Source organism: Pristiophorus japonicus, chromosome 6, assembly GCF_044704955.1.
Source record: "Pristiophorus japonicus isolate sPriJap1 chromosome 6, sPriJap1.hap1, whole genome shotgun sequence".
Classification (NCBI taxonomy): domain Eukaryota; kingdom Metazoa; phylum Chordata; class Chondrichthyes; family Pristiophoridae; genus Pristiophorus; species Pristiophorus japonicus.
In genome coordinates, this window is record NC_091982.1 from 19,372,788 (window position 1) to 19,391,924 (window position 19,137).

Consider the following 19,137-nt stretch of genomic DNA (forward strand, 5'->3'; position numbering starts at 1 on the left):
GCTTTTAGATTTGTCTTTTTATCATTATTAGACATCTTAACATTATTTTGTCCTATAGCCCTATTTGTCTTATCGTTAATTTTTCATACCTGGACCCTATTTGTTCGTGCATCATCATCATAGGCAGTCCCTCGGGATCGAGGAAGACTTGCTTCCACTCTTAACATGAATTCTTAGGTGGCTGTACAGTCCAATACGAGAACCACAGTCCCTGTCACAGGTGGGACAAATAGTCGTTGAGGGAAGGGGTGGGTGGGACTGGTTTGCCGCATGCTCCTTCCGCTACTCGCGCTTGATTTCTGCATGCTCTCGGCGACGAGACTCGAGGAGCTCAGCGCCCTCCCGGATGCACTTCCTCCACTTAGGGCGGACTTTGGCCAGGGACTCCCAGGTGTCAGTGGGGATGTTGCACTTTATCAGGGAGGCTGCGAGGGTGTCCTTGTAACGTTTCCGCTGCCCACCTTTGGCTCGTTTGCCATGAAGAAGTTCCGAGTAGAACGCTTGCTTTGGGAGTCTCATGTCTGCCATGCAAACCCAGCAGAACTGATCAAGCGTGGTCAGTGCTTCAATGCTAGGGATGTTGGCCTCGATGAGGACGCTAATGTTGGTGTGTTTGTCCTCCCAGGGGATTGGTAGGATCTTGCGGAGACATCGTTGGTGGTATTTCTCCAGCAACTTGAGGTGTCTACTGTACATGGTTCATGTTGCTGAGCCATACAGGAGGGCGAGTATTAACACAGCCCTGTAGACCATGAGTTTGGTGACAGTTTTAAGGGCCTGGTCTTCAAACACTCTTTTCCTCAAGCGGCCAAAGGCTGCACTGGAGGCGGTGTTGGATCTTGTCTTCAATGCCTGCTCTTGTTGATAGGATGCTCCTGAGATAAGGGAAGTGGTCCACTTTGTCCAGGGTCGCGTTGTGGATCTTGATGACTGGGGGGCAGTGCTGTGCAGCGAGGACAGGCTGGTGGAAGACCTTTGTCTTACTGATGTTTAGCGTGAGGCTCATGCTTTCGTACACCTCAGTTAATACGTCGACTATGTCCTGGAATTCAGCCTCTGTGTGTGCGCAGACGCAGGCGTCGTCCGCATACTGTGCACTCATTTGTTTGTATGCTCTGTCCCTTCCTGACATAATCTGGCTATCCTTACCACAATCACTTTCCTGCATTGCTTTCTTTTCTTTTCTCTTTAGCATTCTAGATTTCTCTCCACTGCGACCCTCCTTCCCCCCGCGCCCCCCTTATTTAGTTTAAACCCCTGTCTACCTCCCTAGTTATTCGATTCACTAGAACTCTGGTCCCAGCATAGTTCAGGTGTAGTCCATCCCCACGGAACAGCTCTCTCTTTCCCGAGTATTGGTGCCAGTGCCCCACAAATCGAAACCCACTTCTCTCGCAACGTTTACTTTCACAAATGTTCTTCACACAAAACCATGCTTCAGAGAATATTATGCATTGCTGGAAAGGGTGGCGGAAGCAGATTCAATCGTGGCTTTCAAAAGGGAATTGGATAAGTACCTGAAGGAAAAAAATTTGCAGGGCTGCAGGGAAAGGGCGGGGGAGTGGGACTAGCTGAAGTGCTCTTGCAGGGAGCCGGCACGGGCTTGACGGGCTGAATGGCCTCCTTCTGTGCTGTAACCATTCTATGATTCTAAATGGAAAGGCACATAGGAAAATAGGAATTGTTAAATGAAAAATGACCAAGGTCCATCTAGTTCTTCTTCTACCATCCTGGTAATTGCATACATCTTGGGCTATGCTGACCCTGTGTGAGAACACCACTGCAGGTCGGGGCTATAAGTAGAGCTGGAGCGCGGGCCCTGGAACATCGTGGGAGAAGGTGCGGCGAATGAGGGCACACGGCCCAGAAGAGCCGAGGGCCCAGGGGTAGCACAGGTCAGCCTACACTGCAATATGTGTGTGCAGTAGGTCCGTGCAGCAGAGCAGGTCTCCAGTTGTCCTGGTTCAACCCTTGCCACTGGATAAAGGTCTAGCTCTGTCGAGCCTGTGTGGTGGCTGATGTGTAATGGTCACCACACGTTAAAAAAATCCACGCACAGGCAACTTCCACCCCCTCAACTGGAGTTCAGGACTGGAACATCGAGTCCTTCATTGAAACATCTGTGAACTCTTGTGGAAGCATGTCATCCTCATTCAAGGGACCGCCTATGATGATGATGATGAGTTGGATGCTACTACAATAAAGGAGTTGTTGACTTTCATAGCATCAATCTCCATCAAGTAGTCGGCAACAGACCCAGACATTGTATGTGGAAAACTCCAATGGTAGAGAGCTTTTGGGAACCATTGGTCCAAAGTCACCTGTTCCTACCATGTCGTGTCTCAAATTACTCATATACTGTATCCCAAAATATTATTTTCTGAAAGAAATCTATGTAATTTGCATTTGAATTGATCAATACTATCTTCTTCCCGCCTCCTAGAGAGCCATTTCCATAGATTAACCACTTGCTCACTGAAATATTGTTGCTGCAGATTCTGCAAATGTTGAATTTACACCACTTCAAGTGCAGGCCATGTCCTCTGGCTCTACTGTTCTGGACAAGGTAAAATAGCTAGTCATGGTCTACCTTATCTAGTCTCTTTAGAATTTAAAAAACATTTCAAATCTTGAAAGTTACATTTATACAGCCAGCATATTATATATATATATATATATTCACAGTGCCTTAAGTTGAGACATCACAAAGCATTTTGAACAATAACAACTTATATTTATATAGCACCTTTAACATAAAATGTCTCAAGGTGCTTTACAGGAGCGTTATCAAAAAACATTTGACACTGAGCCAAATAAGATATTAGGGCAGATAACCAAAAACTTGGGCATAGAGCTAGGTTTTAAGGAGTGTCTTAAAGGAGGAAAGAGAAGTAGAGAGGCAGAGTGGTTTGGGGAAGGAATTCCAGAGCTTAGGACCTAGGCAGCTGAAGGCACGGCCACCAATGGCGGAGCAATTAAAATCAGGGATGTTCAAGAGACGAGAATTGGTGGAGTGCAGAGATCTCGGGGGATTATAGGGCTGGAGGAAATTGCCCAGATGGGGAGGAGCAAGGCCATGAAGGGATTTGAAAACAAGGATGAGAATTTTTAAATCGAAGTGTTGCTTAACTGGGAGCCAATGTAGGTCAGCGAGCACAGGGGAGATGGAAGAATGAGACTTGGTGCGAGTTAAAACTTCCCCTTAGCGAGTTGGTGCTAAGGGGATCAAGGGGTATGGAGAGAAAGGAGGAAAGGGGTACTGAGGGAATGTTTAGCCATGATCTTATTGAATGGTGGTGCAGGCTCGAATGGCCTACTCCTGCACCTATTTTCTATGTTTCTATGGGCGGCAGAGTTTTGGATGTAACTGAGGAAGGAGATGGGACACACATCTGGACCCTACATATAAGCTCACATCAGGACTATGCTCACACCCAGATCTGGAGTAGTCAGACCCTGGAACAGAGCACAGCTGCCAGTTGGGAGCACAATTGCGATGCCACAGCATCGTTGACAGCAATTGTCAGGAAGCAGAAGCGTCAGGCAGTGATATTGCATGGAAAGCAAAACAGAAGAGACCATGATATTTTTAGATGAGGAGCATTTCAGAGGTGCTAGAAGGGAATGAGCAAATTAAATGAGCCCAGACCCTGGGGAGGGGCTGACTGGCTTCACCTTTAGAGCTAAATCCTGAAACTGCGGAATTACATTTCATATTTTAAGCCCTCCTCAGTTCACAGCTCACACAAGCAACATGTCTGTTTATTTTTTTACAATATCATCAAAAATCATCTAACATAGTTCTCAAATTTTTTTTGGGGGGGTGGGCTAAAGCTCACTAAAAAAATCCATGGCTCCTTGCATACTGGCAAATCTTCAAAAACAGTCTCTTTTTTTTCCTCCTCCATGTCTGTGTCTCCATTTCTGTCTTCTTCCCACTCCTTCAACTTCTACCTCTCTTCTACACCAGTTCTGTCTGCTCCTTCACTTTTCTTTTCCCTTTCATGTCTCAGCAGGGTGGAAAGCACTGGGACAGCTCTTGGAAATACTCAGGAAGGGCAATCAAGTAGGTGGACAGGCAAGCCAGGAAGCACTCAGCTTGGCTAAGTGGGCGGGCAAACAGGACGGGGAAAACATTTGGGAAGAAAGAAAGGGCAAGTAGATAAGTAGTGAAGAACTTGGAACACATATCACTGTTCCTTCATCATTATTGGATCAAATTCCTGGAACTCTGTACCTAACAGCACTGTGGGAGTACCTTCACCACACTGACTGCACTGGTTCAAGAAAGTGGTTCGCCACCATCTTCTCAAGTGCACCTAGGAATGGGCAATAAATGCTGGCCTTGCCAGTGTTGCCCATATCCCAAGAATTTTTATTTAAAGATACAACTGTGCAATTTCATGCTCACGGATACACCACCACTATAACCCAGTATGATGCAGTTACATCACACAGTTTGCATCGATGCAAAATGGTTTGGGACTTGCTTCACTAAACTGTGCAGCATAATTCAGGTGTGAAATTGCCTAAAGTGCAGTTAATCAAGAAGTATGGAACCCTCTCCATGAGATGGTCTTTGGTTCTACAACTGCTGTGAAGGAAAGGTTTAGGATAGAAGCCAGCAAGTATTTATTGACACAAAAGTTGAACAGCTGGAACAGTTTGATGCTGTAGTAGAAAGACAGTAGCATTGGTATTCTGGAAGACTGACCTTATCTCGGGAGTATAACAAACACAGTAGGAAGCCAATTTTGTTTAAAGTTCCAAAGGCTCTCAATAAATTTTCAACTAAATATTTTATGATTTTGATGTCTTTCAGAAAGTAATAACATCCGCTAAATGTTAAAGCTTAACTGCTATTTGGATTCTGGTGAACAAACCGGTTATAATAAAAGACTTATGAAAGAGAACAACTGTGCTGTTATGTGCTTCAAATGTGAGTGCAGTGTAGCCTATTACAGCCACTACAGGACCCATTCAAGATGCTTTGCAGTCCTGTCTACTGTTCTGCAAAAGATTGTTTGGGGGGTGGGGGTGGGAAGAAAACAGTAGGAATGCTGCTACTAGGCACTAAGTTGGTAAAAGAAAGACTTGGGATTTATATAGCGCCTTTCATGACCATTGGATGTCCCAAAATGCTTTACAGCCAAATTAAATACTTTTGGAATGTAGTCACTATCATAATGTAGGAAACGCAGCAGCCAATTTGCGCACAAGCAAGCTCCCACAAACAGCAATGTGGTAATGACCAGATCATTTGTTTGCGTTATGTTGATTGAGGGATAAATATCGGCCAGAACACCGGGGTTAACTCTTCCGCTCTTCTTCGAAATAGTGCCATGGGATCTTTAACGTCCACTTGAGAGGGCAGACAGGGCCTCAGTTTTAACGTCTCAGCTGAAAGATGACACCTCAGACAGTGCAGCACTCCCTCAGCACTGCACTAGAATGTCTGCCTAGATTTTTTCGTGCTCACGTCCCTGGAGTGGGACTTGAACCCACAACCTTGACTCAGAGTGCTACCCACTGAGCCACAGCTGGCACTTAAAGCATTAATTTTGCACACAATAGATTTCTTTTGAACAGAAATACATAATCCTTTCTAGTATTGCAAATTATCCACCTTATACATTCTCACGAGTTTGGAATTTTCATTTATTTTAGTATCACAGGCTGCTGCTGAAGATTCCTGTTCTCCCTAATTGTATGGGATATTTTAAAAATACAAAATAAAAATTTATATGGCAAGTATGGAGTAGTGAAAGGGGATTTTTTTTTTTTAATTGTTTGGTCACAGGATGTGGGCATCGCTAGCAAGGCCAGCATTCATTATCCATCCCTACTTACCCTTGAAGGAGAGGGAAACCCTGGCAGAATAGAATTGAAGTGCCCATTTAATACTTTGGGTTTCCATTTTGTAATATAACATTTAATATATTACAGTAATGAAGGCACTCAATCAGAAATTGATTACCCCGTGAGGATTTTTACTGCTAGTGAATGGGACCCAAAATTTTAATTTAAAAAAAAATGGCTGGCCCAGGGCTGTACGTTTCCAAGAGATCTTTGCAAACATTGAATTTAGAATTTTTGTCATTGGTTGCTGGCTGTGTCTCCATCCATCAGTAATTAGAATGTTTATATTTTCTGACAATTAAAACACAAGAGCCTTTGCCCAAGAAGCTTTCAAAATTCAATTAAATGTTTTTTTGTTTCAAATTAGGAGGAGGAAAGACACTTCATCTTTCAGTTAGGTACATTCTGAAGTTTATAGGTGGTTTACAAACAGAAGTCAAAGATGTGTAATCCTTGTAGTCATCCTATTTGAAATGGATGTTTTTTCACCTCTCAATTGCCCGTACTGCGCCCTGGCAAATGGTAGAGAGCCCTGTGGTTGCCGGAAATGATCGTGGACTGTAGAAGATTACGGCTATGGTCGCCTTCATAGTTACAGAGAGCAGTGCAGGCAGAAAGGCATGACTTGAGGTCTAACTGCAACAAGTCACAAGATGCCCTATTGCCTCTTGGGTGAATTGTACACTACGCGCAGCTCTTCCGAGGAGGTCCTCCAATGACTTGTGCTGCCTATATATTCCAGAGAGGGGGATAATATCTAGTGGGCTACATCCTCCTTAAATGGTGTCCGACTCTCCTTAGCTCCATCTGTGCTGCTCCTCTTCTTCCATGAGAATGGCATAGTGGTATGTCATATCTGCTCCCAAGAAGCCCTGATTTTAGTTGGGGGGAAAATATGAAAATGTCTGGGCAGACCCGGGAGAAGCAAAACACAGGCATTTAAATCCAAAAAATAAAAAAAGGATCAGCTTAAAAAAAAAACATTTAAATCCTCCAACACAAGCAAAAGTGATCCTGGCAGCTGCTGCACCTCATCTTTAATCTAACGCACCCAGGATTAAATCCAGGAAACATGCAGCTCCCATTCGCCAGGCCCTCATTTGGGGATGTGTAAAATAGGCTAGGAGACACTCTGGGCAGTACCAGAGAACAGCACAACAGACTTCCACATTATCCCAACTCAGAACATTTCCTGCACCATTTTTGCCCTGCTAATGCACTTACTGATGTTTAGTGTCAGGCCTATGCTTTTGTACTCCTCAATGAAGATGTTGACTATGACTTGGAGTTCAGTCTCTGAATGTGTGCAGACAATCATCGTCTGCATACTGTAGTTTGACAACAGGGGTTGGGACAGTCTTGGATCTGGCCTGGAATCGAAGGTTGAACAGGTTCCCACTGGTTCTGTAGTTTAGTTCCACTCAGGCGGGGAGCTTATTGAGTGCGAGTTGGAGCATTGTAATGAGGACGATCGAGAAGAGGGTTGTCGCGATGACGCAGCCCTGCTAGACCCAGTCCAGATGTGGAATGGGTCTGTGGTGGATCCGTTGGTCAGGACCACGGCTTGCATGTCGTCGTGAAGCAGATGGAGGATGGTGACAAACTTTTGGCGGCAGCCGGACGCTCCATAGTGCCTCACGGTTGACAGTGTCAAAGGCCTTTGTAAAGTCAAAGGCGGCCATGTATAAGGGTTGGTGCTGTTCCCTGCATTTTTCTTGCAGCTGTCACGGAGGCAGCGCAGTGAGTCAGGAGGCCAGCTGCAGCAGGGAGAGAAAGCAAAAAAGTAGAAAGAAATCGAAGGGTGGCGTCACAGCCAAGGGGGTAAGTGATTGGGTAGTTTTTCCCCTTGGTGAGTCGTTTTCTTTTCCGTTATCAGTAGGTAACCTTTATCATTGCTGTTAACCCCTAGATTAGCTTAATTTGGCAAGTCATAGGAGAGCTCAGACACGTGTCATGCTCCTCCTGTGCTGTGGGAACTCGGACTCTTCCAGTGTAGCTCACGACTACATGTGCGAGAAGTGTATCCTGCTGCAGCTCCTGACAGACCGCATCGCGGCACTGGAGCTGCTGGTGGATTCACTCTGGAGCATCCGTGATGGTGAGGACGCCGTGAATACCACATTTAGGGAGCTGGTCATAGTGCACACAGATAGGCAACAGGTGACCAGCAGGAAGAGCAGTGGAAGGAAGATAGTGCAGGTGTCCCCTGCGGTCATCCCCCTCCAAAATAGATACACCGTTTTGGGTACTATGGGGGGGGGGGGGGGGGGGGGGGGGGGAAGAAATGACATCAGAACAGGACAGCAGCAGCCAAGTTCATGGCACCGTGGGTGGCTCTGCTGCACAGGAGGGCAGGGGGAAAAAAAGTGGGAGAGCTAGTGGTAGGGGATTCTATTTTAAGGGGGAAAAAAAAAAAAAGATAGACGTTTCTGCAGCCACAATCGAGACTCCAGGATGGTATGTTGCCTCCCTGGTGCAAGGGTCAAGAATGTCAGAGCGGCTGCAGGACATTTTTGAGGGGGAGAGTGAACAGCCAGTTGTCGTGGTGCATATAGGTACCGACGATATAGGTAAAAAACAGGAGGAGGTCCTACAAGCTGAATTTAGGGAGCTAGGAGTCAAACTAAAAAATAGGACCTCAAAAAAAGGTAGTAATCTCAGGATTGCTACCAGTGTCACGTGCTAGTCAGAGTAGGAATTGCAGGATAGCACAGATGAATACATGGCTCGAGTGGTGCAGAAGGGAGGATTTCAATTTCCTGGGACCTTCGAAGCGGTTCTGGGGGGAGGTGGGTCTAGTACAAACCGGACAGTCTGCACTTGGGCAGGACCAGAACCAATGTTCTAGGGGGAAGTGTTTGCTAGTGCTGTTGGAGAGGGGTTAAACTAATATGGCAGGGGGAATGGGAACCTATGCAGGGAGACAGAGGGAAGTCTGAGGGCAAAAGCAAAAGATAGAAAGAAGTAAAAGTAAAGGGCAGAGAAACCAAAGGCAAAAATCAAGAAAGGGCCATATTACAGCAAAATTCTAAAAGGGGCAAAGTGTGTTAAAAAGACAAGTCTGAAGGCCCTGTGTCTCAATGCAAGGAGTATTCGTAATAAGGTGGACGTATTAACTGCACAGGCAGCAATTAACAAATATGATATAATTGGCATCACTGAGACATGGCTCCAGGGTGACCAAGGCTGGGAACTCAACATCCAAGGGTATTCAACATTTAGGAAGGATAGACAAAGGAAAAGGAGATGGGGTAGCGTTGCTGGTTAAAGAGGAAATTAACGCAATAGTAAGGATGGACATTAGCTTAGATGATGTGAAATCTGTATGGGTGGAGCTGCTGAATAGCAAAGGGCAGAAAACGCTAGTGGGAGTTGTGTACAGACCACCAAACAGTAATAGTGAGGTTGGGAACAACATCAAACAAGAAATTATGGATGCATGCAATAAAAGGTACAGCAGTCATCATGGGTGACTAATTTACATATAGATTGGGCTAACCAAACTGGTAGCAATATGGTGGGAGGAGGATTTCCTGGAGTGTATTAGGGATGGCTTTCTAGACCAATATGTTGAGGAACCAACTTGAGGGCTGGCCATCCTAGACTGGGTGACGTGTAATGAGAAAGGACTAATTAGCAATCTTGGTGTGAGGCCCCTTGGGGAAGAGTGACAATATGGTAGAATTCTTTAAGATGGAGTGTGACAGTTAATTCAGAGACTAGGTTGCTGAACTTAAGGAAAGGTAGCTTCGATGGTATAAGACATGAATTGGCTAGAATAGACTGGCAAATGATACCTAAAGGGTTGATGGTAGATAGGCAATGGCAAACATTTAAAGATCACATGGGTGAACTTCAACAATTGTACATCCCTATTTGGAGCAAAACTAAAAAAGGGGGAAGGTGGCTTAACTGTGGCTAACAAGGGAAATTAGGGATAGTTAAATCCAAGGAAGAGGCCTATAAATTGGCCAGGAAAAGCAGCAAACCAGAGGACTGGGAGAAATTTAGAATTCAGCAGGAGGACAAAGGGTTTAATTAGGAGGGGGAAAATAGAGTATGAGAGGAAGCTTGCTGGGAACATAAAAACTGACTGCAAAAGCTTCTATAGATGTGAAGAAAAGATGATTAGTGAAGACAAATGTAGATCCCTTGCAGTAGTATAATGGGGAACAAAGAAATGGCAGACCAGTTGAACAAATACTTTGGTTCTGTCTTCACAAAGGAAGACACAAATAACCTTCCGGAAATACTAGGGGACTGAGGGTCGAGTGAGGAGGAACTGAAGGAATTCTTTGAGGATATAACGAGCATGGTGGATAGAGGTGTACCGATGGATGTGGTGTATTTAGATTTCCAAAAGGCATTCGATAAGGCGCCACACAAAAGGTTACTGCAGAAGATAAAGGTACGCAGAGTCAGAGGCAATGTATTAGCATGGATAGAGAATTGGCTGGCGAACAGAAAGCAGAGTCGGGATAAATGGGTCCTTTTCAGGTTGGAAATCGGTGGTTAGTGGTGTGCCACAGGGATCAGTGCTGGGACCACAACTGTTTACAATATACATAGATGACCTGGAAGAGGGGACAGAGTGTAGTGTAACAAAATTTGCAGATGACAAAGATTAGTGGGAAAGCTGGTTGTGTAGAGGACACAGAGGCTGCAAAGAGATTTAGATAGGTTAAGCGAATGGGCTAAGGTTTGGCAGATGGAATACAATGTTGGAAAATGTGAGGTCATCCATCTTGGGAAAAAAAAAGTAAAAGGGAATATTATTTGAATGGGGAGAAATTACAACATGCTGCGGTGCAGAGGGACCTGGGGGTCCTTGTGCATGAAACCCAAAAAGTTAGTTTGCAGGTGAAGCAGGTAATCAGGAAGGCGAATGGAATGTTGGCCATCATTGAGAGAGGGATGGAGTACAAAAGCAGGGAGGTCCTGCTGCAACTGTACAGGGTATTGGTGAGGCCACAACTGGAGTACTGCGTGCAGTTTTGGTCACCTTTCTTAAGGATATACTAGCTTTGGAGGGGGTAGAGACGATTCACTAGGCTGATTCCGGAGATGAGGGGGTTACCTTATGATGATAGATTGAGTAGACTGGGTCTTTACTCGTTGGAGTTCAGAAGGATGAGGGGTGATCTTATAGAAACATTTAAAATAATGAAAGGGATAGACAAGATAGAGGCAGAGAGGTTGTTTCCACTGGTCGGGGAGACTAGAACTAGGGGGCACAGCCTCAAAATGCAGGGGAGCCAATTTAAAACCGAGTTGAGAAGGAATTTCTTCTCCCAGAGGGTTGTGAATCTGTGGAATTCTCTGCCCAGGGAAGTAGTTGAGGCTAGCTCATTTAAATGTATTCAAATCACAGATCGATAGATTTTTAACCAATAAGGGAATTAAGGGTTTATGGGGAGCGGGCGGGTAAGTGGAGCCGAGTCCACGGCCAGATCAGCCATGATCTTGTTGAATGGCGGAGCAGGCTCGAGGGGCTAGATGGCCTACTCCTGTTCCTAATTCTTATGTTCTTATGCTATGTAAATCCTTATTAGATAGGAAATTGTGTTCAGGAAATTGATGGGATTGAAGGATGATAAATCCCTGGGGCCTGATTGGGATGCATCCCAGAGTACTTAAGGAAGTGGCCCTCAAAAGTGAGTGCATTGGTGATCATTTTCCTACAGTCTATCGACTCTGGATCAGTTTCTATGGACTGGAGGGTAGCTAACGTAACACCACTTTTTTTAAACAAAGGAGGGCGAGAAGGCAGGTAATTATAGACTGGTTAACCTGACAGTGGGGAAAATGTTGGAATCAATTATTAAAGATGAAATAGCAGTGCATTTGGAAAGCAGTGACAGGATCAGTCCAAGTCAGCATGAATTTATGCAAGGGAAATGATGCTTGACAAATCTAGAATTTTGTGAGGATGTAACTAGTAGAATGGACAACGGAGAACCGGTGGATGTGGTGTATTTGGACTTTCAAAAAGCTTTTGACAAGGTCCCATACAAGAGACTGGTGTGCAAAATTAAAGCTCATGGTATTGGGGGTAATGTACTGACGTGGAGAGAGAACTGGTTGGCAGACAGGAAGCAGAGAGTCAGGATAAACAGGTCCTTTTCAGAATGCAAGGCAGTGACTAGTGGAGTGCTGCAGGGCTCAGTGCTGGGACCCCAGCTATTTACAATATACATTAATGATTTAGATGAAGGAATTGAGTGTACTATCTCCAAGTTTGCAGATAACACTAAGCTGGGTGGCGGTGAGAGCTGGGAGGAGGACACTAAGAGGCTGCAGGGTGACTTGGACACATTAGGTGAGTGGGCAATTACATTACAACAGTGACTACACTCCAAAAGTACTTCAGGACGTCAGGTGGTTGTGAAAGGTGCTATATAAATCCAAGTCTTTATTTTCTCTTTTTAAGAGGTGTACCAGATTGTGTCAATATTTGGAGGAGGAGTTCCAGTTCCCCCACAGATGAAAACCACTTTCCTAGGATACAAGTTTAAAACCTATTAAGTGTCTTGAAAATGAAAAGAAAAAAAGCAACCAAAACTAGTGCAGAAATATGAAAATTTATTAGCGCTGAAAGACCAAATTGAATACAAACCCCAAAACAGCAAATAGTTTGTTACCGAGACCCCATTTGGTAAATCGGGAGTAGATTCCACTAGTGAAGAAATTTACACTGGCCAATTTTCTATTGAATTTACAGAAAAAGTCCAAACCACTGAGAATGAGATGAAGCAGCTTTCGTCAATGAGCTGAAGAGCCCCATTATTATTGAATGGAATTGCCCATTTTACAAAGTCATTGAATAGAAACCACAAAAGATCAACACTCGACTCCAAAATGAACAGTTGTGTCTCCTTAATATAATACTGCACTTTTCTTATTATCCTGCAAAATACATGATGCATGGTTACATGATAAGTCTGCAAACCAACAAACCGGTTACAAAAGACAAAATAATTCTGCTCTTTCTACTTTGCATAGTTAAAGTCCAAAGTAACGACATCAAGTACATAATACTATTTAGAAAAAAGAAAAGCAACCAACTGCACCAGGAGTGATCTTGGTTGTAAATATAACACAGGCACTATAACACTGAAAAGGAGTTTTTTTTGGCACTTTCATTTCTATATATAAAAAAAGAATGCAACCCAAATGGTAGCCCTTGGCAAGAGGTTCAGTTCAGAATAGGAAGCTCAAAAACAGTCTGCATTGATAACACCTCACGTTCTTCTAGCCTTAATGCACAACTTAATGATTTTAGTTGAAGTAGATTACATTTGAAATCCCAACATAGCTTAGAACCTAGAAATTAGTAGAGCTGCATTTCATTTCAAATCTGCCAAAGTTTTTCCAAATTAACTCTTCCTATTAATACAAAAAGTGGTATTGCAACTACCCAGTGACCTGTGGTAGCACCATCTCCTCCCAGGTACTATGAAAGGGAATCCACCCACACCACATAAATTTAGCAATTTATGAAGAATTTAAAATGCTAGTTTACATAGCTGAATTGTATGCAGTTCAAAATAAATAGGAAAAGTCTCTCCAACTTCAGCCAACTAATAGGGAGATGTGTGCGCATATATATTTATCTCTAAAAAATGCTGAATGTAAATTGTGAAACAAATACAGGGATCTCCCTAAATATTGACTATTATATTCAATGAAAGTTAATTTCATCAGAATGGAGCTTCATGTCCATTCATGAATTTAAGTTATGCCATCGCAAAAGCTTACGCAATCAAAAGATCAATGTTCTGACATTCACTTGGCAATAATCATTGACTAAAGATATAACGAATACCAGGTAGCTTCTCCAACTGTGAAAACCAACCCACACATTAAAGTGAGAAGTAGAAAACAGTTGCTAGTATGACCATTCCAGGTGGAGAAACATATCTATTTGAACCAATATCATATCTAACTTGGATAATCTCTTTCACAAAATTAGTTTTTTTTTAAATTAAATATGTAGCTTAGGATAGTGAATATTTTAATTTCAAAGATGGGCCAAAATGTGTTACTTAAAATATTCAGTTTAAGCTTCAAATAATGAATGGCGTACAAAAACAGTGGTGAAGAGAGCATGGCTTCTGGAGAGAATTCTACTTGGTGTAATTGTGAGGAGGGGGGGGGGGAAAATGAACAATTTTTCTGAACTTCACAACCAAAGACTACATTTTGCGCTACACTTCCGAACTGGAACAATTTAATACATCTTTGTTGCTGATCTGCACAAGCTATATATTTTAATTTAAAAAAAAAAAGGGTTTCTCGGCAACTCCTAATGAAACCGAATTCATTCCCATGTAGTGGCTTACGCAGGTCACAGGAAATGGGGATTTACATGGATTCAAATTCGTCAATCCGCTGCTTGGTGTTGCCCTGTCGAATCTGCCTCAGGGTCTTGTACTTGTCTCGTCCTGCCTTCATGTTCTCCGCATGCAGCAGGTCATTCCGGGTTTTCTTGGTCTCATCCCGTGCCTGGGCCAGCTCAGAAGTCAATGCCTGTGGGGAAAAGTAGCATTTGTCAGTCACCGTAAACAGCTGCAGCAGACAGCACAGCTTCCCCAAGGTTACATTTTTAGCTGGCCCCAAGTACAAAATTAATTGAGCTACTCTAGGATGCTTCTTGTTATTAACCTCACCAGAACAGTCTTGTGGCAAAGGAGACCTAACCTATCTGCACAGCTCCAAAAAAAAAAAAAATTACTGGCTTTCCAAGGAAACTCAAATCCAAATTTTCACAATTTGAAAGACATCTTTTTCCTCCTCCACCCCTCCCCATCCCACAAAATGGAAAAACACAATGGGAATGGGAATATGTTCCTTCCCATTTAGATGTGCTTATGAAACTTTGCTGAACAGAATTCAATAAATGTCTAGCAACGATCAGAATAATCCACTTCAAATCCAATTATCCCATAGTTGGTTTCAAGTCGCTAGCAGTACACAGGAGCTTTTTAAGCTTTTTAAAAAAAACATAGCATGAGGAAACACCTTTGCAGGTGGGAGTGGTACAAGCAGCAAATCCATGACCTGCATCGAACCCACTGCCCCAGTCATGGGGAAAAGAGGGGACGGGATAACTGACAAAGATTTGGGGATCAAGGTGTAAAAAAAAATTAAAAGCTTACCCAGGAGGTACAAAAAGCAATCAAAGTGGCTAATGGTAGTGTAATCACAAGCATATAAAAACAAGGAAATACAACCAGAGTTATCTCACATTAGTCAACAGCACTTGGAGTAGAGTTCAATTAAGGCACCCCTCTACTAGGCTGGAAGAATCAAGAGAAGATACCTGGGATGAAGGAACTTAGATGTGAGCATGACTGGGTGAATATGGACTATATTCCCCAAGAGATGAGAAGGTTAAAGGTAATCTAATTGAGGTACTTAAAATAATGATGGAATTGAAATGGTAGATAAAGGAATTTTTTCCATCTTGTAGGGGTATCTAGAACAAGGACAGAATCTTAAGGGAGGATATTCTCTCCACACATAGCTTTGTTATCTTCCCAAAAGCCCAACAGGAGCAAGCTCTGGTTCTTATTGATAAATTGGCTATAAACATGAGCTCTAGTAATTAAAAGCCTTCACGTCAGATGGAGAAATTGTAGTTTTGGGGTGGGGGGGGGAATGGATAAACAGTTTTTCTTTGTCACTTAAAAATCCCCAGATAGCCTGCTCAATACCCAAATGGCTTTAATCCTAACCACATTGTGCCTGTAGGTCAGATTGGGAAATGTGCTTACCTGTAGCTGCTTCTGTACACGTTGGTTTTTCTCGGCCTCAGTCAGCCGCTCCTCCTCACTGCGATCTTGAACGGTCCCCTCGGAGCTGAGCTCAGCACTAGCCTCTGCATTATTCTCATCATGCTCGTCTGCACGTTCATCCTCAGCTTGCAGGATGGTCACCTGGATGGGTGGGACTGTTGTGGCCACTTTAAGTTCCTCTTTAGTCTTTTCCAGATCTTGCTGTGCTAATGCAGCCTGTACAAGTGCACAATTGCAATTACTACCACATAACTACATCCCTCACTGGAACTTTGATTTCATCCATATTGAAGTCAGTCACAATACCATTTTGTTATGGCCCAAGATCAAACATCACAAGATTTTTTTGTTGTTGCGTCAGAACTATTACTGGTTCTTTGAGGTTACTGAATACATTTGCTTGATGAGCTTGCCCAAAATAGAGATGCTAAAAGACAAGGAATTTTTTTTTATTATTTTTTTTTAAAAACCACCACACTGGCAGGAAACTAGATTTAGGGTGCATTGACACTACATGTGTCAGTGCAAGTGGTTTTGGCTTTGCAGCAACACTAAACTTGAAGTGAAAACCAAGTGCCTGAACAGAGTTGAAAAGTGGAACAAGTGGACGGTGGGTCCGGCCTGGATTCAGGCTACAGTTGTGCAGTGAAACCACTTTCACCGCCACTACAGTTGCATTGTAAAAATAAACCCTTAAAAAAAAAGCCACCTTCCCAGCTAGTGGAATAAGCCAGATTCAAGAAATGGACAGGTGATTCATAGATGCAACCAAGTTAATCCAGACAGGAGTATTACAAGTGCTGCTACTGATGACAACCAAAAGAGAATCAAACCAAAAAAGGACAATGGGGTACAGATGGTTTTTAGTCTGAAACAGACAGAAAGCAGCCCAGCCAGCATTATGTTGCAGACAACAACACCCACGAGCGTTTTTGACATGTTAAATGAACTGGTACCAATAAGAACTCACTGAAGTACACTCAATCGGACAAAGCAAGAGCTGATGCTTATTGTAGCATCCTCCAGCATGAGGCAGTACCTTTAGGAGTGCATGACAGAGAATGGGGGGGGAGTGTGGAATCCCTTTCAAGGTCACTTCCCATATAGAAATCCCAGATGAGCAGCTTTCTTCCTTACGCCAAGTGTGTAGCATGCACACTTCCTCAACTGAACCTTGCTGCTGCGGAAGAGTTTTATTTTTTTTTTAATAAAAGCAGCTGCACAGTCACTATTAGTTACCCAGGAATGGTTTTCAGTTTTCAAGTATGAAGAGTATGCAAAGCGCAAACACACATTGTTCACAATAAATATAGGAAGCTGTTCAGTAAGCAGTTTGCAAACACCAGTTACCACTTATTACAGTGAGAGAACACCCATTCACTACTGAATATGGTATTCACTAGATGATTTGGCTTTTAAAGTGGAGTGCAATTGAGCCAAATGTTCTTCTAGGTTGTGGTTCTACAGACATCAGAAGCCCTCTGGTACCTCAAATCAAACTGTTTTTCATGAGCAATTGGTGACTGGCTATTCAACTACAGAGGACACCACTGCCACAATAATATTTTCCAGCAGGGAGTACCGTATTCTGATTAAAATTGGGAACCTTGGCAGTGTTTTTTCTGCCTCTAATTCAAGGTAGTATCCCAACAGCCTTTCAAGCCAACTGAAGGCTGGTGACAGCCAAGAACATGATTTACCATTTACAGGGACAAAGCAGGAAAGTCAAAATCCATAAATAGAATCAGAAATATCCTTATAAGTGAAGAATATCAACAAATATTTGCCTTTAAGTATTTGCTCATGTAAAACATTGTGTACAAGCTCAAACCACATACAATACTTCTAGTCATGATAGGCAGAAAAAAAAACTCAACATTTAATATTGAAACTTCCTAGGTCAACATTTATAACAGGAATACCCTATATTAAATGTCACCATTTATTGATAACTCATGGAGAGGAGGGAAATAAACCCTATGTGTGGGCATCGTAACAGGACCAGATTAGGTTAGACTGTGACACCTTCCATAGTCTGTCAGCATGCATTGCCTGCACTCGAAGAATTGCAATTGGGCAAGATCAGCTGGTTCACATGGAACAGTGTCCCAGCAAGAGTCAGCAATTTGAGGGAGAGAGGCGAGGAGAAAAATATACAAGCATCCATGACATTCCAATACCTCACGGTCATATAGCCTTACCTTCAGCTGCCACTCGGAGGCCTCATCTTCCTTTTTCTTCTTGGTTTCCTCCAATAGATTTATTTTAGCAGTCAGCCCTGCAAGTTCAGAGGCCTACAAGGAATGGAAAATTGTTACTTTTCCTTCACCAGTTTCAAAATGGAAGGAGCAAACTCAAGTCAAATAGGGTTTTTTTTTTCCCCCATTCATACATTTAAAAAAAAAATGTTGCATCAACTCAACTAGTTATTTGAGAAGCATAATTAGAAAGCAACTGAATTAAAATATGGAGAGAGAGTTTCTGCTTTGGACACAGTTGGAAATCTGGGCGTTAGTCCCACCCGAGTTTCTGCACTCATTTGCATATCAAACAAAATCTGCCATAAACTAGTGCAATCGAGCAGCGTTTTAGAACGTACTTTTTTTTCATAAACATGTTTGCTTTAAAAATATTCCTGGTAACCTGGTGCAGTTTGATTAACAGGTGAAAATGGGTTGATCAGAAAAAAGCATTTTTAATCAGTGTCTAGTTGACCACTTGAGTAACCCAATTTAAATAACTGAAAATGACAAACTATACAGAACCATTTGCTAGTTATAGTGGGCTACTGCAGTCACTTTAGCAAATTATAAAAAATATTCAAAAGCTTTTAAAAAGTGTGCCCATTTGTGTCCTTGTGCCCAACCTCCTCTTGTGCCTGTTTGCAGGCCTAATTAGCAGAAATTCACAATGGTGATTCATTCAATCTCCAGGCATGGCCAACTTTCCAGAGCAATGTTTTTTTTTTTAAAAAAAGCTATCCCAAAAGGTCGGGACGATGTTTTTAAAAAAAAAAAAAGCAAAAGATCGGTGAAACTTGATTCCCGCTTAAAATTCCACAATAGTTTGCTCTGGCTTTGCTGATTTGGGGTGAATTGCGCTGGAAAAAAAAACAGAAATTCCAGGCCACAAACGTTCATTTGTGTAAACATCAATATTTAACAGAAATCCATTTTCTGGCTCCAGGAATGCTATGTCAAATGAGTTTGGGGAGCATCACTCGAATTCCTAATGTACACAGACTCTCAGCACAAAACTAACACTAACTCAAGAGGCCACAGAATGGCTGGTGCATGAAATGGAAAAATGCCACACTGATTCAGCAGAGAATGCTCTTTTGGAGGTAATGGCTGAGGTATGTATTAGGGCAAAGTAGAAAGCACATTACTCAGCATCACACTGCTTATACCTATCCTAGCAAAGGTTGATGCCAAGACTAGGTACCTGAAATGACAGATTCCATTCCATGGCAGTAGCATCT

General features: G+C 42.9%; 1 protein-coding gene across 1 annotated transcript in view; it reads right to left on the reverse strand.

The window, feature by feature from the left end:
- Positions 1-12,424: 12,424 nt before the first annotated feature.
- msna (moesin a) overlaps positions 12,425-19,137 on the reverse strand; it is an 85,964-nt gene continuing 79,251 nt past the window's right edge. Inside the window, exons 11-13 of the mRNA XM_070882687.1 lie at positions 17,858-17,950; positions 15,636-15,872; positions 12,425-14,388 (exon numbers count right to left, since the gene is read on the reverse strand). Of these exons, the coding sequence (XP_070738788.1) occupies positions 14,224-14,388; positions 15,636-15,872; positions 17,858-17,950 (495 nt within the window). The 3' untranslated portion in view covers positions 12,425-14,223. The remainder of the gene's footprint in view (positions 14,389-15,635; positions 15,873-17,857; positions 17,951-19,137) is intronic.